This window comes from Phascolarctos cinereus, unplaced genomic scaffold (assembly GCF_003287225.1).
Source record: "Phascolarctos cinereus isolate Bilbo 61053 unplaced genomic scaffold, phaCin_HiC Scaffold_5;HRSCAF=322, whole genome shotgun sequence".
Classification (NCBI taxonomy): domain Eukaryota; kingdom Metazoa; phylum Chordata; class Mammalia; order Diprotodontia; family Phascolarctidae; genus Phascolarctos; species Phascolarctos cinereus.
In genome coordinates, this window is record NW_027555958.1 from 258,779,005 (window position 1) to 258,802,826 (window position 23,822).

Here is a 23,822-nt window from a genome sequence, read left to right on the forward strand (position 1 = left end):
TTTGCTGAGGTAATGTTGGGGGACAGCTTGACTCTAATGCTTTCTTTTGCTCTGCCATCTTGGCTCTGCCTCAGCTGACCTTCTTCTCCATCCAGCCATGAATAGATGGCAGCTAAACATATTTCCTGCCTATGCATGCCTGAGCCTAGGTTGGGCTTTTTGTGTTTCTTCTTCCTAATTGTAAACAAACATGCAGCCCAAGATGGAAGTGGATAGACTCCAGGGAAACTTTATGAAATGGAGAAGCCTGGATATCTTAAGTCCAAAGAAAGGAAAAGCTGGTTGCAATGATAGGGTAGTACCTAGGAAAGCTTCTGCACTGGAGAAGACAGAATTTCCCCAAACTTGGTCTTTACTAGCAGAAATATCCTGGGAGTTCTGACTATGCAAGACCAAGATGAAATATAAGCTACCTAATTGGCAGTCCTAGAAATTATTTTATGTTCTGATGAGCTTTAAGTAACAGCCTCTTAGTCAACTGTAACAGTGGTTATAAATTAAATTACTGAATCTTGTTTTTAGGGGGTTTTTGTCAAATGTATAATTGTGTTCCATGTTTCACATTCTTTTTGTGTATACTTATTTTTTTAAAATAAGTTTTCATTGACATCATCTATTTCTTCTGTCACCATCATTATCCCAAGCTTCCTTGAGAACCATCTCACATGACAAATAGTATTTTTTTTTAGAGAGAAGAAAAAAAATCAGCACAATTAATTGATGCATTGAAAAAGTCCAAAAATATGTGTAATGTATAACACCTGTGGACCTCCCAACCCACAAAGGAGTAGGTTGGGAGTATTTTCTCATATGTCTTTGTTCAAGCTTTGTTTGATCTTTATAATTGTCATATTTTTTATTTTTGGTGCATAATTGTTTTTTTCCATTTACCTTGTATACCTTGTTTTCTTGGCTATGTTTACTTCACTCTGCATCATTTCACATAGATCCTTCTATACTTCTCTGTATTCATTGCATACATCATTTCTTATAGCACAGTAATATTCCATTACATTCATGTACAACAATTTGTTTATCCATTCCTAAATTGATGGACATCTAATTTGTTTCCAGTTTGTAGCCATCATGAAAAGTGCTGCTATAAATATTTTGGAGTACATGGAGGTATTTTCTTCTTATTGGTCCCATACTTAAATTTATATTGTATACTGAATACCTTCTTACTACTCCTTTTTGGGGGAAGGCTGTAGATGCGAACTGCAAATAAAATGGTTTTTGATACGTTGGAGATGATAATGAACTAAAATATATGAGAACAGCATGCTTAACTCCTTTCATTAGAGGCAGGTTTCCTCAGGCCTTAGAGCATTGGACCAGGAGTCTAGAGCACCTGAGTTCAAATCTAGCCTCCTTACTAGCTACATGATCCTGGGCAAATCACTTAATCTCTGTCTGCCTCAATTTCTGCATCTATAAAATGAGGATAATGATAGTACCTACTTCATAGGGTTGTGCAGATCAAGTAAAATATTTGGAAAGTGTTTAGCACTTTTGTTGTTGTTACTCAGTCATGTATGACTCTTCATGACCTGTGTTGGGGTTTTCTTGGCAAAGATACTGGAATGATTGCCATTTCCTTCTCCAGCTCATTTTATAGATGAGAAACTGAAGCAGACAGTTAAGTGATTTGTCCGGGTCACACAGTTAGTGTTTGAGGCCAGATTTGAACTCAAGAAGTCTTCCTGACTTCAATCCTGGAACTCCATCCACTTAGCCACCTCACTGCCCACGTTTAGCACAGTGCTTGGCAAATAGTATTACACAGTAGAAACTTAATAAACCAGGCTTTCTCTCTTTTTTTCTTTCTCTCTTTCTTCCTTCCTTCTTTCCTCACTCTCTCCCTTCCTCCTTGCCTCCTCAGGACTGAACCTGATCAAACTATAATGATCACAGAATATGGAATGGGTACAGTCCCCAGTCACCCAGAAGCAGTTCCTCAAGGTTTTATTCAGTTCAATAACCATTTATTGAGCACCTGCTATGTTCCATGTATAGTTTAAAATCTAATGGAGGAGTCAACATGCAAACAAATATATAGAAAGCAAGCTATATGCAGGATAAATAGGAAATAAAAGAAGTAAAACACTGGGATTAAGACAGGTTAAGGAGGCTGATATTTTAGCTGGGACTTAAAGGAAGAAATGGAGTGTCTTGTTTGTGGAATAGCTGAGAGGCCAAAGTCACTGGATCAAAGAGTACATGTCAGGGAGTATAAGAAGAATGGAAAGCTAAGAGGGGGCTAGGTTATGGAGGGCTTTCAGTGCCAAACAGAGCAGTTTGTATTTGCTCCTGAAGGCAATATGAAACCACTGGAGTTTACTGAGGATATGTGTGTGTGTGTATGTGTGTATGTGTGTGTGATGATCAGACCTGAGTTTTAGGTTTTATTGTACTTTGCACATAGCAAGTAGATAGGAAAGCATTTATTAAACATTTATTGTATGCCAGGCTGGGAATACATATATAAGCAAAAATTCAAGCAGCTATTCTCAAGGAGTTTATTTTTCAATGACAGAAAACAACACACAAAAGGGAGCTGAAAAGTATGTGTGTATGTGTGTGTGTGTGTGTGTGTGTGTGTCTGTATGTTATCAGTGCAGAGGAAACGTGGAAAAGTAGTTCAGAGAGTTGAGAGGCTAACAAGTTTGAAGCAAGCATGGCTGGCGTTGGAACTTTCTCAAATGGAGGTTTCAGGGAGTACTTAATAAATAGCCGTTGAATAAATGTCTGTACTATATAGTTTATCAATTATATTTAGGAGTACCTGCTACTCTACTAATTGTTTCATTTGTGTAGTTCTTTTTTCTCCAATTGTATTGAAAATTGGTCATGGACAGGGGCCATGTGTTATTTTCCCTTGGACCTCAGAGTAGAGGTCCAGTAAATCAAATGAGCTAAATAATAGTTCTTGCGATATATTTGTGTGATTTTCATAGTTTTGCCACATGAATATCCCCACTGACATCTCTAGGAAAAGGGGCCATAAAGATCAGAAACAGGCCTAGAGGAGTGGTGATTTGGACCTCATTTTTTTTTTTTGGCAAGCAAACTGGGGCTAAGTGACTTGTCCAGAGTCACACAGCTAGTTAGGTGTTATGGGTCTGAGACCACATTTGAACTCAGATACTCCTGACTCCAGGGTGGTGCTCTATCCATTGTGTTACCTAGCTGCCCCTGGACCTCCTTTAACGCAAGTTAGCTTTGACTGAATTTCTGTAAAAAAGTTGGTACTAATTGGACATTTAGTCATTCATCTAATTAAGTAGATAATTAAGTTTCAGTAATTCCTCCCTTTTTCCATTTTAAGTTTTGTGACTGTATAAACTACAGCAAGCTGGTGCCTCAGACTATTAAGCTATAATAAAGTGCAAAAAGAGAATGCTAAGTATTTTTTCCCCAAAGTCCTTAGAGATTCTAGATGGAAAGGGATTTTAAGAGTGACACCTAAGACTCCCTTTGAACTGCTAAGAGTCAGGCCAGGCCCGAAGCACAACCTGCTCCAAAAGGGCTAGTCCTTCAGCCCCCAGTGATTTGGTGGCTAGTGAGACAAGTGCCACTTTCTTCCGTTAAGCCCCGAGGTGTCAGAGATAGTCTACTTGCACATCCTTGGCAACTCCGGTGTCCTTTTTTACATCTGGGACCTGGGATGCTCTGCCACCATTCAGCCGCCCTAAAGCCACGTTCAGATTATTCCTCACGGTGGAGGGTTCGGAGGAGAAAGAAAACAGTTGTCATGTCTTCCGTCCCCTCTGTGACCTTGAGGGTCTGGCTTCATGTTTAAAGACTACAGTGGCTCCACCCAGGGCCATGAAGCTTGTCTTTTTTGACCTCGTATCGCCCTCCCTCCCCGAGCGTAGGTACAGCCACTCTACCCCTAGCCACGCTAGGATTTAGTGCATAGAACCCACATCCCGGATTTCCATGCTCGGCCGCTCCAGGTTTTCCGTACCTCCCAAAGTCTAGCTTGTTTTAGGGCCCTACAACCGAACATAATGGCCGATGTTCCCTGCCATAGGCTGGTCGTCGATAGCCCCATTGCTGAGCTGCATTCCTAATGGCCGGAGGTAGCTGTCAGTCACCGGTCCAGAGGGGCAGACGCAAGCGCTGCCAAGCTAAGTTGAGCCTTTCTGTTTGCTTCCCTCCCCCCTTTCTCCCCTTCGCTGCCTCCCCCCTCCCCCCTTACCCTCTCACTAGTTCTCTCATCTAATCCTCCCCTTTCCCCCCCTTTCCCCTCCCCCCCCTCCCTTCGGTGTGTGCAGCCGCTGTGGCCGGCTGAGTCCAAGCCCAGTGCTGCCTCCGCCCGTGGGCTCCCACCCAGGGGCCTCGAGGCTCCTCGCTCCTGCCCGCCCGGCTCTGGGCAGCCTCGTTCCTCCCTCCCACCTTCCAGGCCCTGGGATGGCGGCGGCGATGCTCTCCAGCACAGGTTCGGCCCCCCCGCCCGGGTCCGGTGGTGGTGGCGGCGGCGACGGTGACGGCGGTGGCGGCTGTAGAGGGTCCCAGCCGGGGGACTGGGCCGTGGCCCGGTTGGAGGGCCGCGAGTTCGAGTACCTGATGAAGAAGCGGTCGGTGACTATCGGGCGGAATTCGTCGCAGGGCTCAGTAGATGTGAGCATGGGCCATTCGAGCTTTATTTCCCGGCGCCACCTTGAGATCTTCACCCCCCCAGGCGGCAGCCCGACCCCCGGGGCCTGCGGTGCAGAGGATCAAGCATCTCAGCCTCAGCCCCCGGCGCAGCAGCCGCCCCCGCCGCCCCCACCTTCCCAGCACAGCCTGGCTGAAGACCCCGGCACGGGCGGAGATTTCTACCTGCGCTGCCTCGGCAAGAACGGCGTCTTCGTGGACGGCGTGTTCCAGAGGCGGGGGGCGCCCCCGCTGCAGCTTCCCCGAGTGTGAGTAGCCCAGCCGGCAATCCGGGGCGCCTTCTCCCCGCGAACCCATCAACTTCCTCACTCCTCTTTATTCGCGTTTGCTCACCCTGACATTCCCCATCATTCCTTGATGACTTCCTTCTATATTGATTAGTTCTCTCCTCCCCTCTCTCTGCTGCACCCCTCCTGCGGTGGTTCTCGGGGAGCCCGGAGAGCGGCCAGCCCAGTCTTCCGTCTGGAGCTTATCCTCCCCCCACCCTTCCAGCAGTTGTAAGGACTCCGCAGCTGGACTTAAGGGTGAGGTAGGAGCTGGGATGCAGCAGAGAAGGGGAACAGGTCTGTGTTTAAAATGAATTGCACTTTCCCCAAGATCTGCAGCCATCTGTGCTGCCTGCGAGGGCGCTTTTGGAGTGGTTTGCGTGTTGATTGCTGCATGCCTTACTGTCTTCCAGTAAATGGAGTAATTATTGTTACTGAGCAGCTACACCAGCTCGCCATGATAATTTCTAATTTCGTTGGTGTGTAATACAGGTCATGCTTATACAGTGACACTCAGTGGTGTTGCCTTTTTGCTGTAGCTTTGCTATATAGGTTGCCTTTCCAACCTGCACATCCAGTTCTCACGTTTCTGGTATGTCAAGTTTAGTTCTCTGCTGTCAGGTGCTGTCCTGGGTGGTTTTTGTTTGTTTGTCTTTTAATGTAAACCTGAGTGAGTACTGTTTATATTCTTAATGCTAAAATCATTGGTAAACTGTTCGTGTCAATCATTGGTTTCTGTTAAATAGGGTAATATGGTAATACAACACCACTTGATAGTTCTGTATCTTTATTCAATAAATATTTTATTTTCTATGGAAGCTGTGGAGAATCTTATAATAGGTAGAACTCTTGTCATCATTGACAGGAGGGAAATTTGTGTTGTCTTAACGATAACTGCTTAATAACAGTGAACATTTTTTAAAGTTGCATGGGACTAACTTTTCACACAGTATTTTCAGATAACCTGTGTTCAGAAACACTTGAAACAAGTTCATGCCTTCAACCTCAAAATTTAGAAGCCTTTGACGTTTCTTAAAAGGCGTTGATTTAGACATTTTAGGGGTAGATCATTAAAATTTTTGAATGATTGGCGTACTTGATTTTAAAGTGTCAAGTACCTCAGTCATGGTAGTTAATGCAATAGTACTAAAAACAGTTTTCTTGATACTGTAATTTTTGTAGGTTAATATTTATTCAGTTGGAACTTGCTCTCTAGGAAATGCTAATTATTCCTAAAGGGATTGTTTACAGTGCATTATATTTATAGCTGTTATTTGTGTGCTGAATTATTTCTGCTTTACTGAAAAAAAAAGTCTTGATTATTTGATTTCCTCCCCCAAGTTACTATTTGACGTTCTAGGAGGCATGTACTCATTAAAAAAAAAACCCTGATAATAAGTGCTTTAGAATGTTCTTCTCAATAATAAATTTACCATTGTACTGTGTACTGGTTTGCAAATAGATGATAATATCCTATTAATATGAGAATTTTTCATTTACAAATAACTTTGCCCTCTGTGAAGATTTTAAATTGTGATTTTAAATAATTTTCTTGAATTTGTCATCTCAATCCGAAAGCCTTGTAGAGGGAGAAAATGTGTTGAATAGAATTCTGATAATGATTTATGTAGTCAAAAGAGAATCTTTTATTATATAGCAAGCCTGAGTTTGGAATGATTTTTGAGTGGTGTATTGGGTTGAAAGTTCTGTATTCAGTAACCTTTATGTTCAAGCTTTTAAAATCTGCTAAATACCTCCTAGGTGGGTCAAATAAGATAAATTAAAGCAATTTTAAAGGGGACTTTAGTAACTGTTCTTATCAGAAATCATAATTTAGGAAAACATTGGGTCATTTACAATGTAGAAATAAGAGGATAAATGCAAGATTTAGTAATGTGGTCTACTGTTGGTCTTAATTCTTTAACATTCTGTGATAATTTTTGTAAGTAAAATCATTAGCATTTGTTTTTGAGAAGAAACTTCTTTGCTCAAGAGATAATCACACCAATTTTAATTATAAGATAGTAGCAGTTAAAGGACAAAAGACAAAACAGTAGTATTAGTAGTAGGTTAAGTAATTTTGTTGATTCTAGACAATAGGGAGGGGTAATGATTGTCAAAATCCTTGAGACAATTAGTAAATTCTTAATTATACTTAAAGTATATTTCAGATTTGTCTACTTGTGACTGATTAAGTACTGAATTTAACAGTGCAAATAAGTAAATTCGAAATATAGTTCAAGTTCAATTTAATTTAGAATCCACATTTAAATTCCTGTGAATGTAGAAAAACACAATCTCTCTCCCTCCCCCTCCCTCTCTCTCTCCCTTTCTGTCTCTCTCTATCTCACACACACGTACACACGTGGTTTTTTCCTCTGTAGTGTTTATAGCTGAACATTAACCTAAATGCCATATTGACAATTTTGAGGAGAGAGATGGAGAACAGGATTTTGTAAGATGGTTATTGTTTATATTTTAAGCATGGCTGTAATAGTATTTGAACACAAATCGTTTTCTCTATTATACCAATTCCATTTCTTAACAACCTTGTTCCTAAAGGAGAGTTGACTTTAATGCAAATACAATGACCAAAGTGGTATAGGATTGGGAGGGAATGGTTAAATTAAAACTTCTTTGTGAATTTTTTTTTCTGAGGGAGAGCAGGATAGATAGCTTTCCTAGAGTCAATTTTTAAAGATAGTCTGTTTTGGTTGGGAGGCATTTAGAGGTATAGCTCTGTGTTCTGTGCTGTGGCCAATATTTTTTAAAGCCTCTTTATAGTCAGAATGTTTATGATTTAGATGGAAAAGCTACTAATCTAACTATGTGGCTCTGGTCTTTAAAATAAACTTTTGAGTTTCAGAGTGACATGAAATGGTGTTTTAGGACCATTAACCTGGATAAGGTACATACTTTTTTTTTGTCATTTTGATAGTGTTTTTAGCCAAAGCAAGTCTCAAAGACTGAGTACCAAGTCATCAAGGGGTTGTGGTTGGAATACCCACACTGAAGAAATCATAGATCTTGCAAGTACTGCAGAAGGTAATAAAGTAAATATAATATATTAAATAATATAACTCCTTAAAATAAGCTTATGAGAATTTTAAATTTAGCTAGATCATAAATTACTTGATCATTAAAAATTGAGTTTGCTACAAAGAGCTACATTTCATCATAGGAAGGGCTAAACTTTTTGTTGTTTACTTGGAAAACTGACACTGCTATTGATGCTGAAATAGTTGCTTGTCAGTGTTCCAGTGTTTAGACCAGTAATACAAATGTCTAACTTCTATGACATTATCTTTTAACTTGTAAATTAAATGATGGGAGTCTAACTTTTAAATAATTCCATACTATTAGTTTTCTATGCTGTTTAGGGAACAAATGTGTTTGATTTTTTGTAATTTGAAGGAATGAAAGAATTCTTGGTTTTTATATGAAGGAAAAAGTTTTATTTTTTGAAGAGTGTGATCAGGCATTTTTTTTTACTTAAACAGATAGTTCTTGCTTTTTGTGGACATTCTGTAGACCACAAATTATTGCAGCGGGGTGCCTGCAAAGGGAGTGGGCTACTACACCATTCAAGAATATACAATGGCAAGGACAGAGAAGTGAGGGCAGGAGGAAGAACATGGGGTGGGGCCAGCCAGGTGGAGGTTGGACACAGACAGGGACACAGACAGGAGAGGACAGGCAACAGACTGGACATTGAACAGAAGACAGACAGGGCAGGTGGGCAGGGGTCTCAAATAGGCGTGGGGAACCTGCAGCTCAAGGCTACGTGTATCATTAAGTACATAATAAGGTCAACATGTAGCTTTCAAAATTGTCCTGCTTAATTGTGCTTCTTCCTGGCCTTTCTGTTCTCTGCTTTAAAATAAATAAATAAATAAAATACTTGCCTTTTTTTTCAGTGAAGGAAAATCCACTTTTTCCTCCTTTGAAAAAGAAAGAAAAACAAAATCCATTTAATGAATATGTATAGTCAAGCAAAACAAATTCCCACATTGGCCATGTCTAAAAAATACATTCTTTACCCTGTACCCTGAGTCCATCCAGGTCAGGAGGGTAACATGTTTCATTGTGAGTCCTCTGAAATTATGATTGATCTTTGCATTGATTGGAACTCATTCAAAGTTTTGTCTTTGCAATACTATTATATACATTGTTCTACTGGTTTTGCTAACCTCACTCTGCATCAGTTTTTATAAGTCTTCGCAGGTTTCTTTGAAACTATTCCTTTCATCACTTCTTAAAGACCAGTAGTATTCCATTATATTCATATACCATAAATTATTCAGTCATTTCCCAATTTGATGGGTATTCCCCTTAGTTTCCAGCTCTTTGCCACCATGGAAAGAGTTGAAATAATATTTTTATCCACATGGGTACATTTCCTCTTTATTTGATGGACTTAGTAGTGGTATTATTGAGTCAAAGGTTATATAACAATTTAGTAACTTGTTGCACTTAGTTCCAAAATGGTCTCCAGAATGGCTTGATCAGGTCACAGTTCCACTAACAGTACATAAATGTGTCTGTTTTCCCAGAGCCCTTCCAGCACTAATAGATGTTTTAATTTGCATTTTTCTAATTATAAGTGATTTAAAACATTTTTTCATGTGGCTGTTGATAGCCAAAGGATTTCTTCCTTTGAAAACTGTCTATTCATGTCCTTTGACCATTTATCAGTTGGGGAATGACTCATTTATTTGGATCAGTTCCTTCTATACGTTTGTCAGAGAAATTTATTGTAAAGGTTCATTTCCACTCCTCTTCTCTTCTTATTTTAGCTGTATTGGTTTTGTCACGACCTTTTAATTTTTATATAATCAGTATTGTTCATTTTTTCTTCCATGATCCTCTCTATCTCAATTGGTTATAAACTCTTCCCTTATACATAAATCTAACAGGCAATTTCTTCCTTATTCCTCTAATTTCTTTTTATATCATCCTTTATACCTAAATCATGTGTCCGTTTGGAGCTTATTTTGGTATGCTGTGGAAGATGATGGTCTGTACTTCATTTCTGCCAGACTGCTTTCCAGTTTTGCCACTAATTTTTGTGAATAATGAGTTCTTACCCCAATAGCTGGGATCTTTGGGTTTATCAAATACTAGGTGGGGAGGATTTAGGGGGAAATTCCCCAAAGAAAATTTTTTATCTTTCCCCAAAAAACCCCTTCCCTCTCTGAACTTCACTATTGCTGTTGTGCATACCACCATCCTTCCAGACACATAGCCTTACAGCCCCTGTTCCATCTTCAGCTCTTCACTCTCACTAGTCTTTTTCCAAATCTTATATGTTTACAAGATAACTCATGGTCCCTTCTGTCCACTTACGCAGTCACAAATCCAGTTCAGGTTCTCATCACTTTTCTCTTGGACTATTGCAGTAGATATTCTCCATTTGGCTACCAAAGTGATATTTTAAAAATAGAGGTTCATCCTCCTTCCCCTCTCCAACCTTCCAGGTAACTTCAGTAGCTCCCTATTACTTTTAGGATCAGAATCAAATATATTTTCATTTACATTTCTCCATGGTACAGCACCTTTCTTACACTTTATTCCCTTCCATGCACTCTACAGTCTGCTTCTCTATTTGCAGTCCCTTCTGCATGACATTCTGTCTTATCTTTGTGCCTTTGAACTGCTTGTCTTTTTACCTGGAATGATTTCCCTCCTCACATCCAAATCTTTTTTTGTTGGTATCTTTAAAGATGTAGCTCAAACCATACCTGCTTTAGTAGGCCTTTCTTAGTCCCTCTTAGCTGTTAATGCCTCCTCTACTGAGATTAACTCCCAGCCATTATAATGTGAGCTTCTTTAAGGTTGAGGCTATTTTTGCTAAATAATTTTTTTAAATTTTTGCTTATTGACTGACTGACAAGATTACTATTATTTTCACCATTTAGTTCTTTATTTTGCTTTAATCTTTTAAATAATTTTTAAGTTTATACCTTATGTTTTTAAATCATGTACATTTGCCCCTACTTTTTCCAAAATAACTGTCTCTTAGAATAAATATTTTAAAAAGAAGTAATAAAAATAATTTCCATAGCACTACACAACGTACAAAGTATGCTTTCTTAAACCATGGCCTCCTACTTTTGAAGAGAAGCAGAGGGAGGTATTTTCTCATTTCATTTCTTTAAGGTCCACAGGTAGCCTCATATTTGGGACTACTACTGCAGGATAGTCAGAGACTTTCCTTTCCCCGCCCTAGCTTGCTAGTGCCTGGTCCAGCCATGGATCGACACCACCAGCCACCATGGTGGTGGGCCATGGATGTTATGTTTCTCCAACCCAACCTCCATTGCCAGTTTCCCATCAGGTGCTTGACCCCTACTGTCACGTGGATGCTGACTCCCCTCATTCTCACCTCTAATGGAAGTATCCCAGAAACTTACTCACCTTTGATTCTTGGACCCATTAATCTCTTGGTTGAGGACCATCTGCCTTGCTACTTTGCTTTCCAAGAACTAAGTACCATTTGACCTTTTTATATGCCATAAAATAGAACACTTTTATGTATTGTTTCACTCAGAATATGAACTTGAAAGTAGGGACTCTTGATTTTTCTTTGGATCTCCAGCACTTAGGAATTGCTTAATAAGTTCTTCTCCGTTCTGTTCTGTTTCAGTCCAGGCTTAGTGATTATAATTTCAAGGCGTTTAGTTTTGAGTGTTTGAGTGTTACTTTTTTTTCCATTTATATTGTACTAGTTATTTTTTATATTGTTTTTCTCATTCTGTTTACTTCAGTTTGCATCAGTTTATGCACCTCAGTCTTCATTATATTCATTTTTTCTTATAGCACAATAATATTCCATTACCATTCTCCGACTAATGGACATCAACTTGTGTAACATGGTTAATTCCGGCTCCAATCTCAGTAATCCAGGATTGTTAAATCTTTCCCCTGAGGTTCTTAAGTAGTCAGGGTTTGGGGGGGGCTTTGTATTGCTATCAGTTTGCTTCCCTACCATCTGTGTTCCTCTCATTTTTAGGAGGCTAGTGATTAGTACCCTTATTTCATTTAACCACTTAACTATGGGTAGCTTTTACAAAGGATTATATATTTTAAGAATATAGCACAAAATAGAGTATAATCATTTCTCCCAGTAGCTTGGGGGGCATAATCCCCTCTATTCTATATCAGTTGGGAGGGGGTATAGATGAGACCCATATTTAGTTCAGTTCTTACATAGTTTTGATCCCACTAAGTTTCTGTGCAGAGGCAGAAAATTGCCAGGTAAACCTGCATCTCAGCTATTGCTGGGCTACATTCCTGAAGCCATTCCCCAATTGGTAGATAACCCATCATTTTCCAATTATCTGCTATCACAAAAAGAGGTTTGGGTTTTTTCAGTCATTTCAATTGTGTCTGACTCTTTATGACCCCTTTTAGGGTTTTCTTGGCAAAGATACTAGAGTGGTTTACCATTTCCTTTTCCAGCTCATTTTACAGATGATGAAACTGAAGCAAAGTTAAGTGATTTGTCCAGAGTGACACAGCTAGTAAGTGTCTGAGGCTGGATTTGAACTCAAGTCTACCTGCCTCCAGGCCCAGCACTCTATCCACTGTGCCATCTACCTGCCCCATGAAAAGAGGTATTATGAATATTTTTGTCCATATCAATATTTTTTTTTCTATTTCTTTGATCTCTTTGGAGTATAGAAGTAGTAAGAGATAGTGCTGGGTATAATAGCTAATAAAACAGTTTAATAGCTTTTTGGGCATAATTCCAAATTGGTTTTGAAAATGGCTGGATCAGTTCATGTCTCCACCAGCATTGCATTAATATACTTTTTTCCCCAACAGCCCTTATGGCATTTGTTATTTTCTCTTTTTGTCAACTTTGCCAATCTGATGGGTATGAAATGTTACCCCAGAGTTGTTGAATTTCTCTACATATTAGTGATTTAGAGCATTTTTCTTATGACCATCAACAGGTTTGATTTCTTCCTATGAAAACTGCCTGTTTATATCTTTTTACCATTTATCAACTGGAGAATGCCTCATTCTTATAAATTTGATCCAATTCCCTATGTATCTTAGACGTGAGACTATAAAAGAAACTTGCTGCAGAGTTTTTTCCCCCTATTTACCTACTTCTCTTCTAATTTTAGCTGCATTGGCATTGGTTTTCTTTGTAGAAAAACTTTACCATTATGTAATCAAAGTTGTCCATTTTACTTCCTATGAACCTTTTTCTTTGATTATAAATTCTTCCCCTAGCCATAGATCTAACAGGATCTTCCAGGCTCTTTTAATTTGTTTATGATACTGTCCTTTATGCCCAAATCATGTATGTATTTGGAGCTTTTCTTGGTATGTGGTATGAGATGTTGTCTGATACCTGTTTTCTATGACTACTTTCTAGTTTCCCAACACTTTTTGTTAAAAAGTGCTTTTTTTTTGCCCCAATAACTGGGATCTTTGGATTTATCAAACAGTAGCCTACAGTGTTTGTTTGCTTCTTTATGTTGTGTACTTTATCTATTCCAGAACCCCCAATGGGGTCATGAAGAGTCAGATACAATTGAAATGACTGAACAACAATTAACAACCTAATCTGTTCCACTGATTAACCTATTTCTCACTCAGTACCAAATTGTTTTGATGATTATGGCTTTGTTTCAGATTTGGTACTGCTAAGCCCCCTTCCTTCCCACTTTTAAAAAATTAATTCTCCTGATATTCTTCTCCTTTTCTTCCACCAGATGAATTTTGTTATTATTTTTCCTAACTATGTGAACTTTGGTAGTTGGTAGGTATGACACTTAATAAGTAAATTAATTTAAGTAAAATTGTCATTTTTATTATATTGGTTTTGCTTACACATGAACAATTAGTATTTCTCTAATTATTTAGACCTGTCTTTATTTGTGTAAAGAATGCTTTGTAATTGTGTTCTTATAGTTCCTCTGTGTATCTTGGTAGGTAAGACTCCCAGGTATTTTATACTATCTAGTTTTTTTTAAATGGAATTCCTTTTTCTATCTCTTCTATCTGGAGGCAAGCTAGGTGGTGCAATAGATACACTAGGCATCTACTATCTGCAGTCAGTACTAGCTGCATGACCCCAGGCAAGTCATTCAGTCTGGGCAAGTCACTTAAAACTTTTTGTAAAATGAGGATTATAATAAAACCTATTTCTCAGGGTTGTTGTGAGGATTAAATGAGATATTTGTAAAGCCCTCAGCACTGTGCCTGGAAGACGGTAGGCACTTAATAAATGCTTATTTCTTTCCTACCTCTTTCCCTCCCTCCTTCCTTGCCTGCCTACTTGCTGGATTTTAGTGCTGTTGATCTCTGTGAGAATATTTTATATTCTACAACTCTGCTGAAGTTAATTGTTTCAATTAGTTTTTTTGGTTGACTTTCTAGGGTACTCTAAGTAAAGTATCTACAACATTATCTACAAAAAGTGATTAAATTTGTTTCCTTTTGATCTTTGCTTTTTCCCCTCTGTTTCTTTTTCTTGTCTTCTTGGAAGAGCTAGCATTTTGGGCACTATAATGAAGGGTAATATTAGTAATTAATGTTGTTGCTTTACCCTTGATCTTATTGGAAAGCCTTCTAGCTCAGGGCTTCTTAAACTTTTTCCACTTACAATCCCTTTTGGCCTGAGAAATTTTTACATGACCTTGGATATATAGGTATATAAAATAGGTATACAAATCAAACATTTACTGATAATAAATCATGAAGAAATTTATTTTAAAACAATTCTTTGGTATACATATAATTTTACCATTTATTAAAGATGAAAGGAAATTTACATACTGTTTTTACATAAAGAATTAAACCTTGGCAAAATATTTGATACTGCAGGATGTAGAGCATCTTCAGCATTTTTCAGAGTTGATTGATATTTTGATTTTATAATTGTCAATCCTGAGAATGCCACTTCGCATAGATAAGTAGTACAAAATGGCAGAAGTATGTTTAGGGCTATTTCAGAAATTGTTGGAAATTCTGTCCTAATCCAGAGCCAAAATTTGTGTAATGATTTTTTAGGAAATTCAATTATCTCTTGACAATTCAGCAAATTGTTCTTGAACTTTAAATGTTAGATGACTGAGATTTTTTATTTCAAGTGAGTATGATTTATGAACCCAACTTAGTTTTTTAGAATCAAATTTTGAAGGGAAGTATTTCTAAAATTGTGTCTCCAGGCACTTCAGATGATCAGTTATAACTCTCACAATTAAATCTTTGGGAAGCTTGTTTTCAATTATAAAATCATCTGTAGGTGTAAACATTTCTTTTTTTTAAATTATTTCTTTATTTTTAGTTTTCAACATTCACTTCCATAAGATTTTGAGTTTTAAATCCCCCCCCCACAGGACTGTGTGCAGTCTGATATAGACTCTACTTATACATTCATATTAAACATATTTTCCCCATTAGTCATGATGTAAAGAAACAATTAGAACAAATGGGAGGAGCTGCGAGAATGAAGCAGTAAAACAAAAGAACAAAGGAAAAGGAGAGCAAATAGTATGATTCCACCTGCATTCAGACTCCATAGTTCTTTCTCTGGATGTGGATAGCATTTTCCATCATCTTTTGGAGTTGTAGATCCTTGCATTGCTGAGAAGAGCCAAGTCTATCAAAGTCATTCATAGCACAATGTGGCCGTTATTGTATACAATGTTCTCCTGGTTCTACTCACTTCACTTAGCATTGGTTCATTTAAATCTTTCCAGGTTTTCTGAAGTCTGCCTGCTCATCATTTCTGATAGCATAATAGTATTCCATTACATTTGTATACCACAACTCGTTCAGCCATTCCCCGATTGATGGGCATCCTCTCAATTTTCAATTTTTTGCCACTACAAAAAAAGCTGCTATAAATATTTTTGTACATGTGGGTCTTTTTCCCGTTTTTATGATCTCTTTGGGATACTGACCTAGAAGTGGTATTGCTTAATCAAAGAGTGTACACAATTGGGCATAGTTCCAAATTGCTCTCTGGAATATTTGAATCAGTTCACGATGCCACCAACAGTGCATTAGTGTTCCAATTTTCCCCACATCCTCTCCAACGTTTATCATTGTCCTGTTTTGTCATGTTAGCCAATGTTAGGGGTGATGTGGTACCTCAGAGTCATTTTGATTTGCATTTGTAAACATTTCTAAAGAACACTTTCCACCCTATTCTCCTTTATGTTAACTTTTTAAGTAAAACTTTCAGTTTAATCTTTTAACATAAATATGTTATAATTTTTTCCTTGAAGTGACATGTTTAAATCATTACATTTTTCAAAAATATTCAACAAATAACTCAGTTTTGAAAGCCATAAATCATTACAAAAAAATTGACAAATTTGCATTTCTGCCCAGAAACTTCATCTTTCCATTTGAATAATCTGTTTAAACTTCACACTCTTGAGAACTGTCTTACCTTTGCATGTAGTAATAAGCTCTTGTAATCAAAGAGTCCATGTCTTTACAAGGGTTTGAAAACAAACAACTGTTAAGGGCATGGCTTTTAATGAAATTAATGATTTTGATAGTATCCCAAAGCTCAACATCTAACTGGTGATTTTTTTTTGGCTACAAGTGCCTCCCAACAGCTCATACAGTGAGTAAAAGTTCATTGCTATCAGCTTTACCTTTTGCTGCAAATCCAACATTCTCTCCCATCATTGCTCTAGCGCCATCTGTACAGATTCCAATTCAGTCTTTCCACTGCAAACCTTTATTTGTGAAAAATTCATCAACTTAAAGATATCTACATATATCTCAATATATTGATCTATCTATCTTTCTCTCTTGTGTGCCCTTCCAAAGGGCGACAGAACAATAATTTCTCATGTATGCTTCCTTTATAAACATATCTTACATAAAGTAACAATTGTGCCATGTTGTTTTATCTAACTGAATTGCAAACTTTGGGCTGCCCTTAAGCCTTGTAATAAGCTAGTGGAATTGGTCATTACTAATTTCAGAAATTCTTTTAGAAACAGTATCAAAAGTCATTCAGAATATTCCTTTGGTTTATTGCAGTACACTGCATGCTTGGTATTAAGATATTGTTTTAGTTTGTGTGGTTTCATGCTCTCCGCAGCCAAAACTTCCTTACAAATTATGCAAAGAGGTTTTTCTACACTATCATCATTATTAGAAGTAAATCCATATTGCAGAAATGATTCAACATATTTTTTTCCTTGTCAGTTTAGGTGTACTTGGTAGTGAAGACACTGCCATATTTAGCCACTTATCCATAATCAAAAAATATTTTTTCCTAAGATATAAATAAATATTTCTAATAATTTCTCAAATAAATACTAGCTTTGGCTTATGAAATTACATTTGTTTGTGCTTAATTTAAAAAATTGATATTATATACACACAGTGGTGATGGTGGAGGAATATTATTAAAGGGCTTTTGTCTTTACTTGCTGTAATTAAACACAATGTTTCTGTAAAAGAAGGAGATAACAGCAATTTTTTTTAACAGAAAGACAATTTTTTTATTAATTTATTTTGATTTCTCAACAGTCACTTCCATAAGCTTTTGAGTTTTAAATTTTTCTCCCCCCTCCTTCCCCTCTCCCTCCCCAAGACGGCTCATAATTTGATATAGAACATCAAATTTTAAAATTAAATGTTCTAACAGAATACAATACAAAAATATACTACTTTGATACATGCTGAGGAAAGATGGTAGGAAAATATTAAAAGTCTTTCTTTTCCATAATTAAACTATTATATTTCTGTAAGAGTAGAAGACTTGTATGTACAATAAAAACACTACAGTTTATAACATACAATAATCTCGAATCTGAGCCAAGGTGTTTCTGGCAGCGTTCATTGGCGTGGCATGCATGACAGTACACGCAGTGCAAAGTGCACATGTTGTGTGTTCAGAACCAAGGCTGCTGTGAAATCACATGACGCAACATGGGCAAGTGTTATCAGAAACACCTCGGATTCAATATGCATCTGATTTCAAATTAATTTTTGGTGGCTGTGTGTTCAGTAATCTCTCACTGCTTCCAGATTTTTAGCGACCTCCACGTTCAGTTATGGACTGACCCTATATGTGGTCACAACCCACGGTTTAAGAAGCACCATTCTAGCTTATCCCTGTTGTAGATAATGCTGGCTTTTGATTTTAGATAGACACTGCTTTTCTTTTTTAAGTTAAGATCCCTTTATTTCTGTGCATTCTAATGTTTTCAACAGGAATGAATAGTGCGTTGTGTCAAAAGCTTTTTCTAAATGTCTAGATATAATCATATTATTTTTGTTATTAATATGGTTGGTTGTTTTTATAGTTTTCTTAGTATTGACCCAACGTTGTATTTCCTGTATACATCTAGCCTGATCATGGTGTATAATCTTTGTGATATGTTGCTGTAGTCTAAAATTTTTACAGCAGTAAAGATAATTAAGGATATTGGTCTATAATTTTTTTGTCACTCTTTTGGGTCCAGGCATCACTTAGGTATCAACACCATGTTTGTGTCATAGAAGGAATTTAATAGGTCCCTCTCTTTTCCTATTTTTTTCAAAAATTTTATATAATACTAGAATTAATTGTTTTTTTAAAGTTTGGTAGAATTTGCTTATAAATCTCTTCTGGTACTGTGATTTTTTTTTTCTTTGACAGTTCTTTTATGGCTTTTGAACAGTCCAATGATTATTTAATTATCTTTACTTTGTTTTCTTGATTAGTTGTTTTTGCTATGAGATGTCTCACATTTTCATCTTTTTTTTTCAGTCTTTTCACTTTGTTTTAATATTTCTTGTCTCATGGAGTCATTAACTCCCATTTGGTCATTTGTTATTTTCTCAAGTAAGAATTTATATCTCTTGTTCCAAGTGGTTAATTCTCTTTTCATACCTCCCATAGCTCTCATTTCTTTTTCCATTTTTTCTTCTACCACTTTTGGGTTTCACATTTCTGTTAGGTCTTTTTAAAGCTCTTGTCTTATGTCTCTGAGGATTTCTTGTTGGACTTGTGCCCAATCTGTGTTTTACTTTGAGGCCTTGCTTGTAGATGTTTTGGGATGGTTTTCTTATTTAGTTCAGTAAAGGTCAGATGATGTCTCTGATGGGTGATGAGATGCTCCACAAATAACTGCATGCAGTAGATGACATCAGGAAAATTTTTCCTTTGATCCTGACACTAAATAGTAGAACTTCTGATTTTCCAGGTCTTTTCTTTCCAGATCCCAAATCACTTAGCCAGACCCATAGCTACTATCCAGGAATCAGTATAGATAAAGATCATTTCCAGTCTATCACTCAGGGCTATTTCATATGTCAGCTATGCAGCTTACCAGGAAAATTTAACAGGACCACAGTTCCTTAGGGTGTTACATATAACTTGATTAATGGCTGAATTCCAATTGTGTATGCCCCTTTTATAGTGAGCATAGCTGTAGATGAACCTGGTAAAACAGCATTACTCAGGATCCAGGTCCTAGTAGGTAGGAGTTAATTGTAGGGGAAGGGTCAGGGTATTGGGGCTGGAACTGAAGGTGTCTCCCTCTTATGGAGTCGAAGCTCTTAGTAGATGGAGCTCTTTAAAAACATGGTTCCCATAGGGTCATAAAGGCCTTGGGGCAGGGAGTAGAGGGGCTGGAGCTGAGGGAAGGAGACTGCTAGATGGCTTGCTTTTACATCTTCCAGGGATGTATATGAAAAAGGCAGATTTACATATAACTAGGTAAATTGAGATCCTCAGGATATCCTTGGGGAATGTGGGTTCTTTGAAACTTAAGAATTCATTAAATCTTTCAGCATTGGCAGGTAAATGAGTGTCAATATTGTTCTGGAACCATTTGGGCTCTTCCCAGCCACTATTTTCCCCAAAACAACTGAGTGTGCTGGACTCTGGATGTTTTTTAGGGCTGATCTCCAATCCTTTACCCCTAATATAGGCATCAATGCTTTCAGGAAGAGGCTTTTTCAACTTACTGCCTAATGAATTGTGACAGTATGAGAGAGAATTCCAGTAGCCCTGGGGAAGGATGGTAAAATTATGCTGAATTATTTTCCACGTGAAAGTGAACTGCTCCTGACACTTCTTAGGCACAAATCAGAGAAAAAAGCATTTGGGAGGTCAGCAGCCTCACACTATTTACTCAGGGCCTGGGCTACTTTGTCTACCACATTGACAGGCTGTAGTAATGGGCATGACAAGTCTCTTCAACTCCCTGCATTCTACTGTGTGCTGCCAGGTACCCTTTGACATACATAGTTATTGTAAGGGGAGCTGGGATAGTAAAGTGTTCAGACTACTTTGATCTCCATCACTAGGGAGGAACTAGCTTTTACAAAATCTTTCTGGGATCCAATAAGTGATTCAGTATTAACTACCCTGGATGGCTTGAGTAACAAAAAAACAGAAGTTTTCATTTGGCCCTATCCATAATAGTTGGCATAGGAGTTGCTGAAAGGATTCGTCTGAGTACTGTTCCTAAGAGCTCATGATGCTCCGAAAGGATGTGATGGTCTGCTCTCCAAGTCCTTCCATGGAAACTGGAGTTCTCTAATGGACTCATTATAGTAATTTGGATCCTAATATTCAGGTGGAGTAGAGGGCTTAGGAAATTTTTTGGGCTTAGTTGAGGCTGAAGGGCCCTTAGTTCCCTGATGCTGGAGGTTGTAACATAGTTCTACTAGAATCTAATAGTCTGATCATTAATTACCTGCTTATCAACTGTGTGTTTCAGGAGCCACAACCAAAGCCCTGCTTTGGCACCCTGTTTGTCTATCATAATGATACATAGGTACTGTGCTTCTTGCACTGCCCCCAGAGTGCCTATTTGCACTGGCAGCCATGTATTTTTCTATGACTACTGTGACTGTCTCAGTCTTGTACTTAAATTTCCATAGCTGTTTTGTCCATGCGTTTTTTTCATGGTAGCGTGTTGGGGGAGGTCCATGGTTTAAAGCCTTATGCTACAGGGGAGAGGAAGAGGGAGGGGTATATTTCACCTAAAAGGAAGAATCTAACCAGCTGCTAGTGTTGCCTTGTCATAGGCCGTAGGGAGCAGCAAGAGACAATCTACCAAACCATTCTCTTTTTAAGAATTTTACCACTCCCTTACTGACCATCATAAGGGAACCAATTTCAGTGGGAACTCATCTTTTGGAGGCCACGTATGTACAGGTAGGTGGCTATCTTAGCCACCTAAAAAAGCCAGTTATGTATAGGTAAGTGGCCACCGTAGCCACCTGAAAAAGAACAAAGTTCAGTCTTCATCTTTACCTCTAACTGATTTAATTGACTTTCAAAAGTCTTCAGTGAGTCTTCTAAGCCAATGAAACTGCGACTGGCAAGGATTTGGCAGTGCATTGCATCATACTCCAAATAACCATCGTTCCAATAACTCATTAAGATGTTGTTTAAACTTTTCTTGAGCCCCTCATGTTGCTTAGTGGTAAAAGCCTGTTTACTCTCTCCTCTGTGGCGGAGAGGGGAAAGGGAATAGGATAAGTCTGAAGCTTTCTTAACATCATTAATGGTTTCCACTTCTCATCCACTCTCCTACTACATTCTTCTTTTCCCTTACACTCCTATTCTTAGCAAGATTCAACAGATTTTCCAGCAAGACCTCAGGATCAAAGACCGTACTTGTCTATAACCTGTCATCCCAGCTTCTATCCACATTACTTCATTAACTTATTCTGTTACTGTTGTGGCGGAACTGGGGAGGAGCAAGTTAACTCCTTATACCCTCATAATAACAACTGGATTGTTGTAAGCAAGGAAGTTGTGCTACGGACCTGGGGGTAGTTTGGCTTAACTTTGTTCCCCAGGTGGATTGCATTGGGACCCCGCTTTTGGGTCCTTTGGGTGGAAAAAAAAGCATATAAAAACATTTTTTAGTGCTTTGGCGGAGAGCTCCTAAGATCCCAGAGAACCTCCTTGCCTTTCGTCTCCTTGTTAGGGTTCTTTTGTTTTTATCTTAGGGATATTTGAATATATTTTGCCTAAATGGATGGAATTCTCAGGCTCTGTGATTCATTGTACCTGCAAGTTACTAAATCCATTAGCAGCCTCTCTATATTCAAGGCGTAATCCTTAAAAACTAAGAACTATCTCAGTACACACCATTTATTTCCATTTTCCTTGTGCTAGGGATCTAGGATCATTAATAATAATCAGAGATAATATTGGCCTTGGCACTCCTCTTTATCTTCCATGTCACCCACCAGGCTCGTCCCATTGGGTAGGTAAAGAGGGGTACTTTCTGTCCCATTGAGAGAATGAGCAGTTGCAGGGTGATAAGTTTCCATGTGGGGTCACCTAATCACCCCAAACTCTGTTTCCTTCATATCTCCTTCTTCCACTTCAAGAAAGGAAACCAGAAGCTCATCTTAAGCCAATCCTACTAACAAGGGTCAAATGTGTTGGGCCAGACTTGACTTTGGCCAATCTGATGATTCAGGTTTTGGATTGGAATGGAATCAGATGCTGGTAGACCATCCCCCCAAAAAAGTTTATATAATGTTAGCGTGGGAAGCATACTTAATAAGGATACAAACTTGGTTCATGTAGTCTTCTCCCCTTGCTATATAAAAACAGGTCTAGTCAACAAATAGTATTGACTCACAGGACAGTTAGACATCCATTAAGTCTGAAGCATACTGGCTCCTTTTGTACCTCACATGGCCAGGAGGTTGTGTCAACTGCTTGATCCCTAGTCCTCTGTTCCAACCAAATCTCAGACACAGCCTTTCAGGTAAAAAACACTAGCCTACCTCACAAGGCAGGGATGCCAGTAACAATTACATCTTTCACAGAGTGAAAGAATCTGTGTGATTAGTGGTATGATTCAATGTAGCTACTTAGTTACCAAATGATTATTCATCCCTTTATAAAAGAATGAGATGTTACAGTGTTAAGAACCTTGTATTGGTGACACTTATATTTCAGTTAGTGTTTAATGATATAAAATTCAGACTGTAGTGTATATCTAATAACAAAGTTTCCGATGGTGAAATTATCTTGTGGAAACCTTTCTTCTACATTAGCAGTGGTTATTGTAGTACAAGTTTTGGCAGATAACGGTGATTTCATAATTAAAAATGGCATTCGTCTGCACATAATGCTGTACAAGACAAATACATAGCACTGCTTCTGATGCCGAAAGAGGGACAAGTGTTTAAATTCCTTTTGGTGTTAACATAGTTTCATAATTTTGATTTTATTTCCCGAATTAGCATAGAAGTTTGAGAGACAAGAAAGGATTGAGAGGGAAGAGAGAAATAATCAGATGGACAGAAATTAAATAACTAGAAATATGTAGAATGACTTAGTAAATGATAGAGAATAAATATGTGAGTTTTATTTGGAATTGGGTTCGAATATAAGTGGCCCTAACATATTCCTTTATCATACTTTACTTATTTTCATCTTACTTAGGAGTTTGGTTTGGTGCTATTACATGAATGAAGGCATAAAATACATTCATATTCCAATATTGTTTCAAGGATCAGCCTCTAGTATAGGTAGTAATAAAAACCTATCACTTTTATAACCATCTTTCTTTATAAAGAGACCTTCTGGTTGGCATTAAGGATGATTAATAATGTTTCAGGTCTTTTCTGAGAGAGAGATTCAAATCACAGTCCTATTTATTATGTTTCATCACCATCTACTTCCTGTGGGAGAGTTTTTTTAAAAAAATTTTTGCATGTGGCTACTAAGTGGCTCTACTGGATACAGGTCACTATCCTGTTACAGTAATATTGTAGCACTTCATAGATAGAATATTAAACGTAGGAGAGATCTAAGAGTTCATGTAGTCCAAGCCCTTTAAGAAATTAGACATTGATTGGCTTGTCGGACCTAAAAGGGGCATCGTGGCATAGTGGTGAGACTATAGGCCTTGTAGTCAGGAAGATCTGGGGACA

At 38.0% G+C, this 23,822-nt stretch overlaps 1 protein-coding gene across 3 annotated transcripts in view; it reads left to right on the forward strand.

Moving 5' to 3' along the window:
- Nucleotides 1-4,059: 4,059 nt before the first annotated feature.
- The window catches only part of FOXK2 (forkhead box K2), a 121,367-nt gene continuing 101,604 nt past the window's right edge, over nt 4,060-23,822 (forward strand). Inside the window, exon 1 of one of the 3 annotated variants that reach the window (XM_020987537.2) lies at nt 4,060-4,910. In XM_020987537.2, coding sequence (XP_020843196.1) covers nt 4,417-4,910 — 494 coding nt within the window. In that variant the 5' untranslated portion in view covers nt 4,060-4,416. The remainder of the gene's footprint in view (nt 4,911-23,822) is intronic. The other 2 variants (XM_020987536.2, XM_020987535.2) reach the window with 2 other exon arrangements.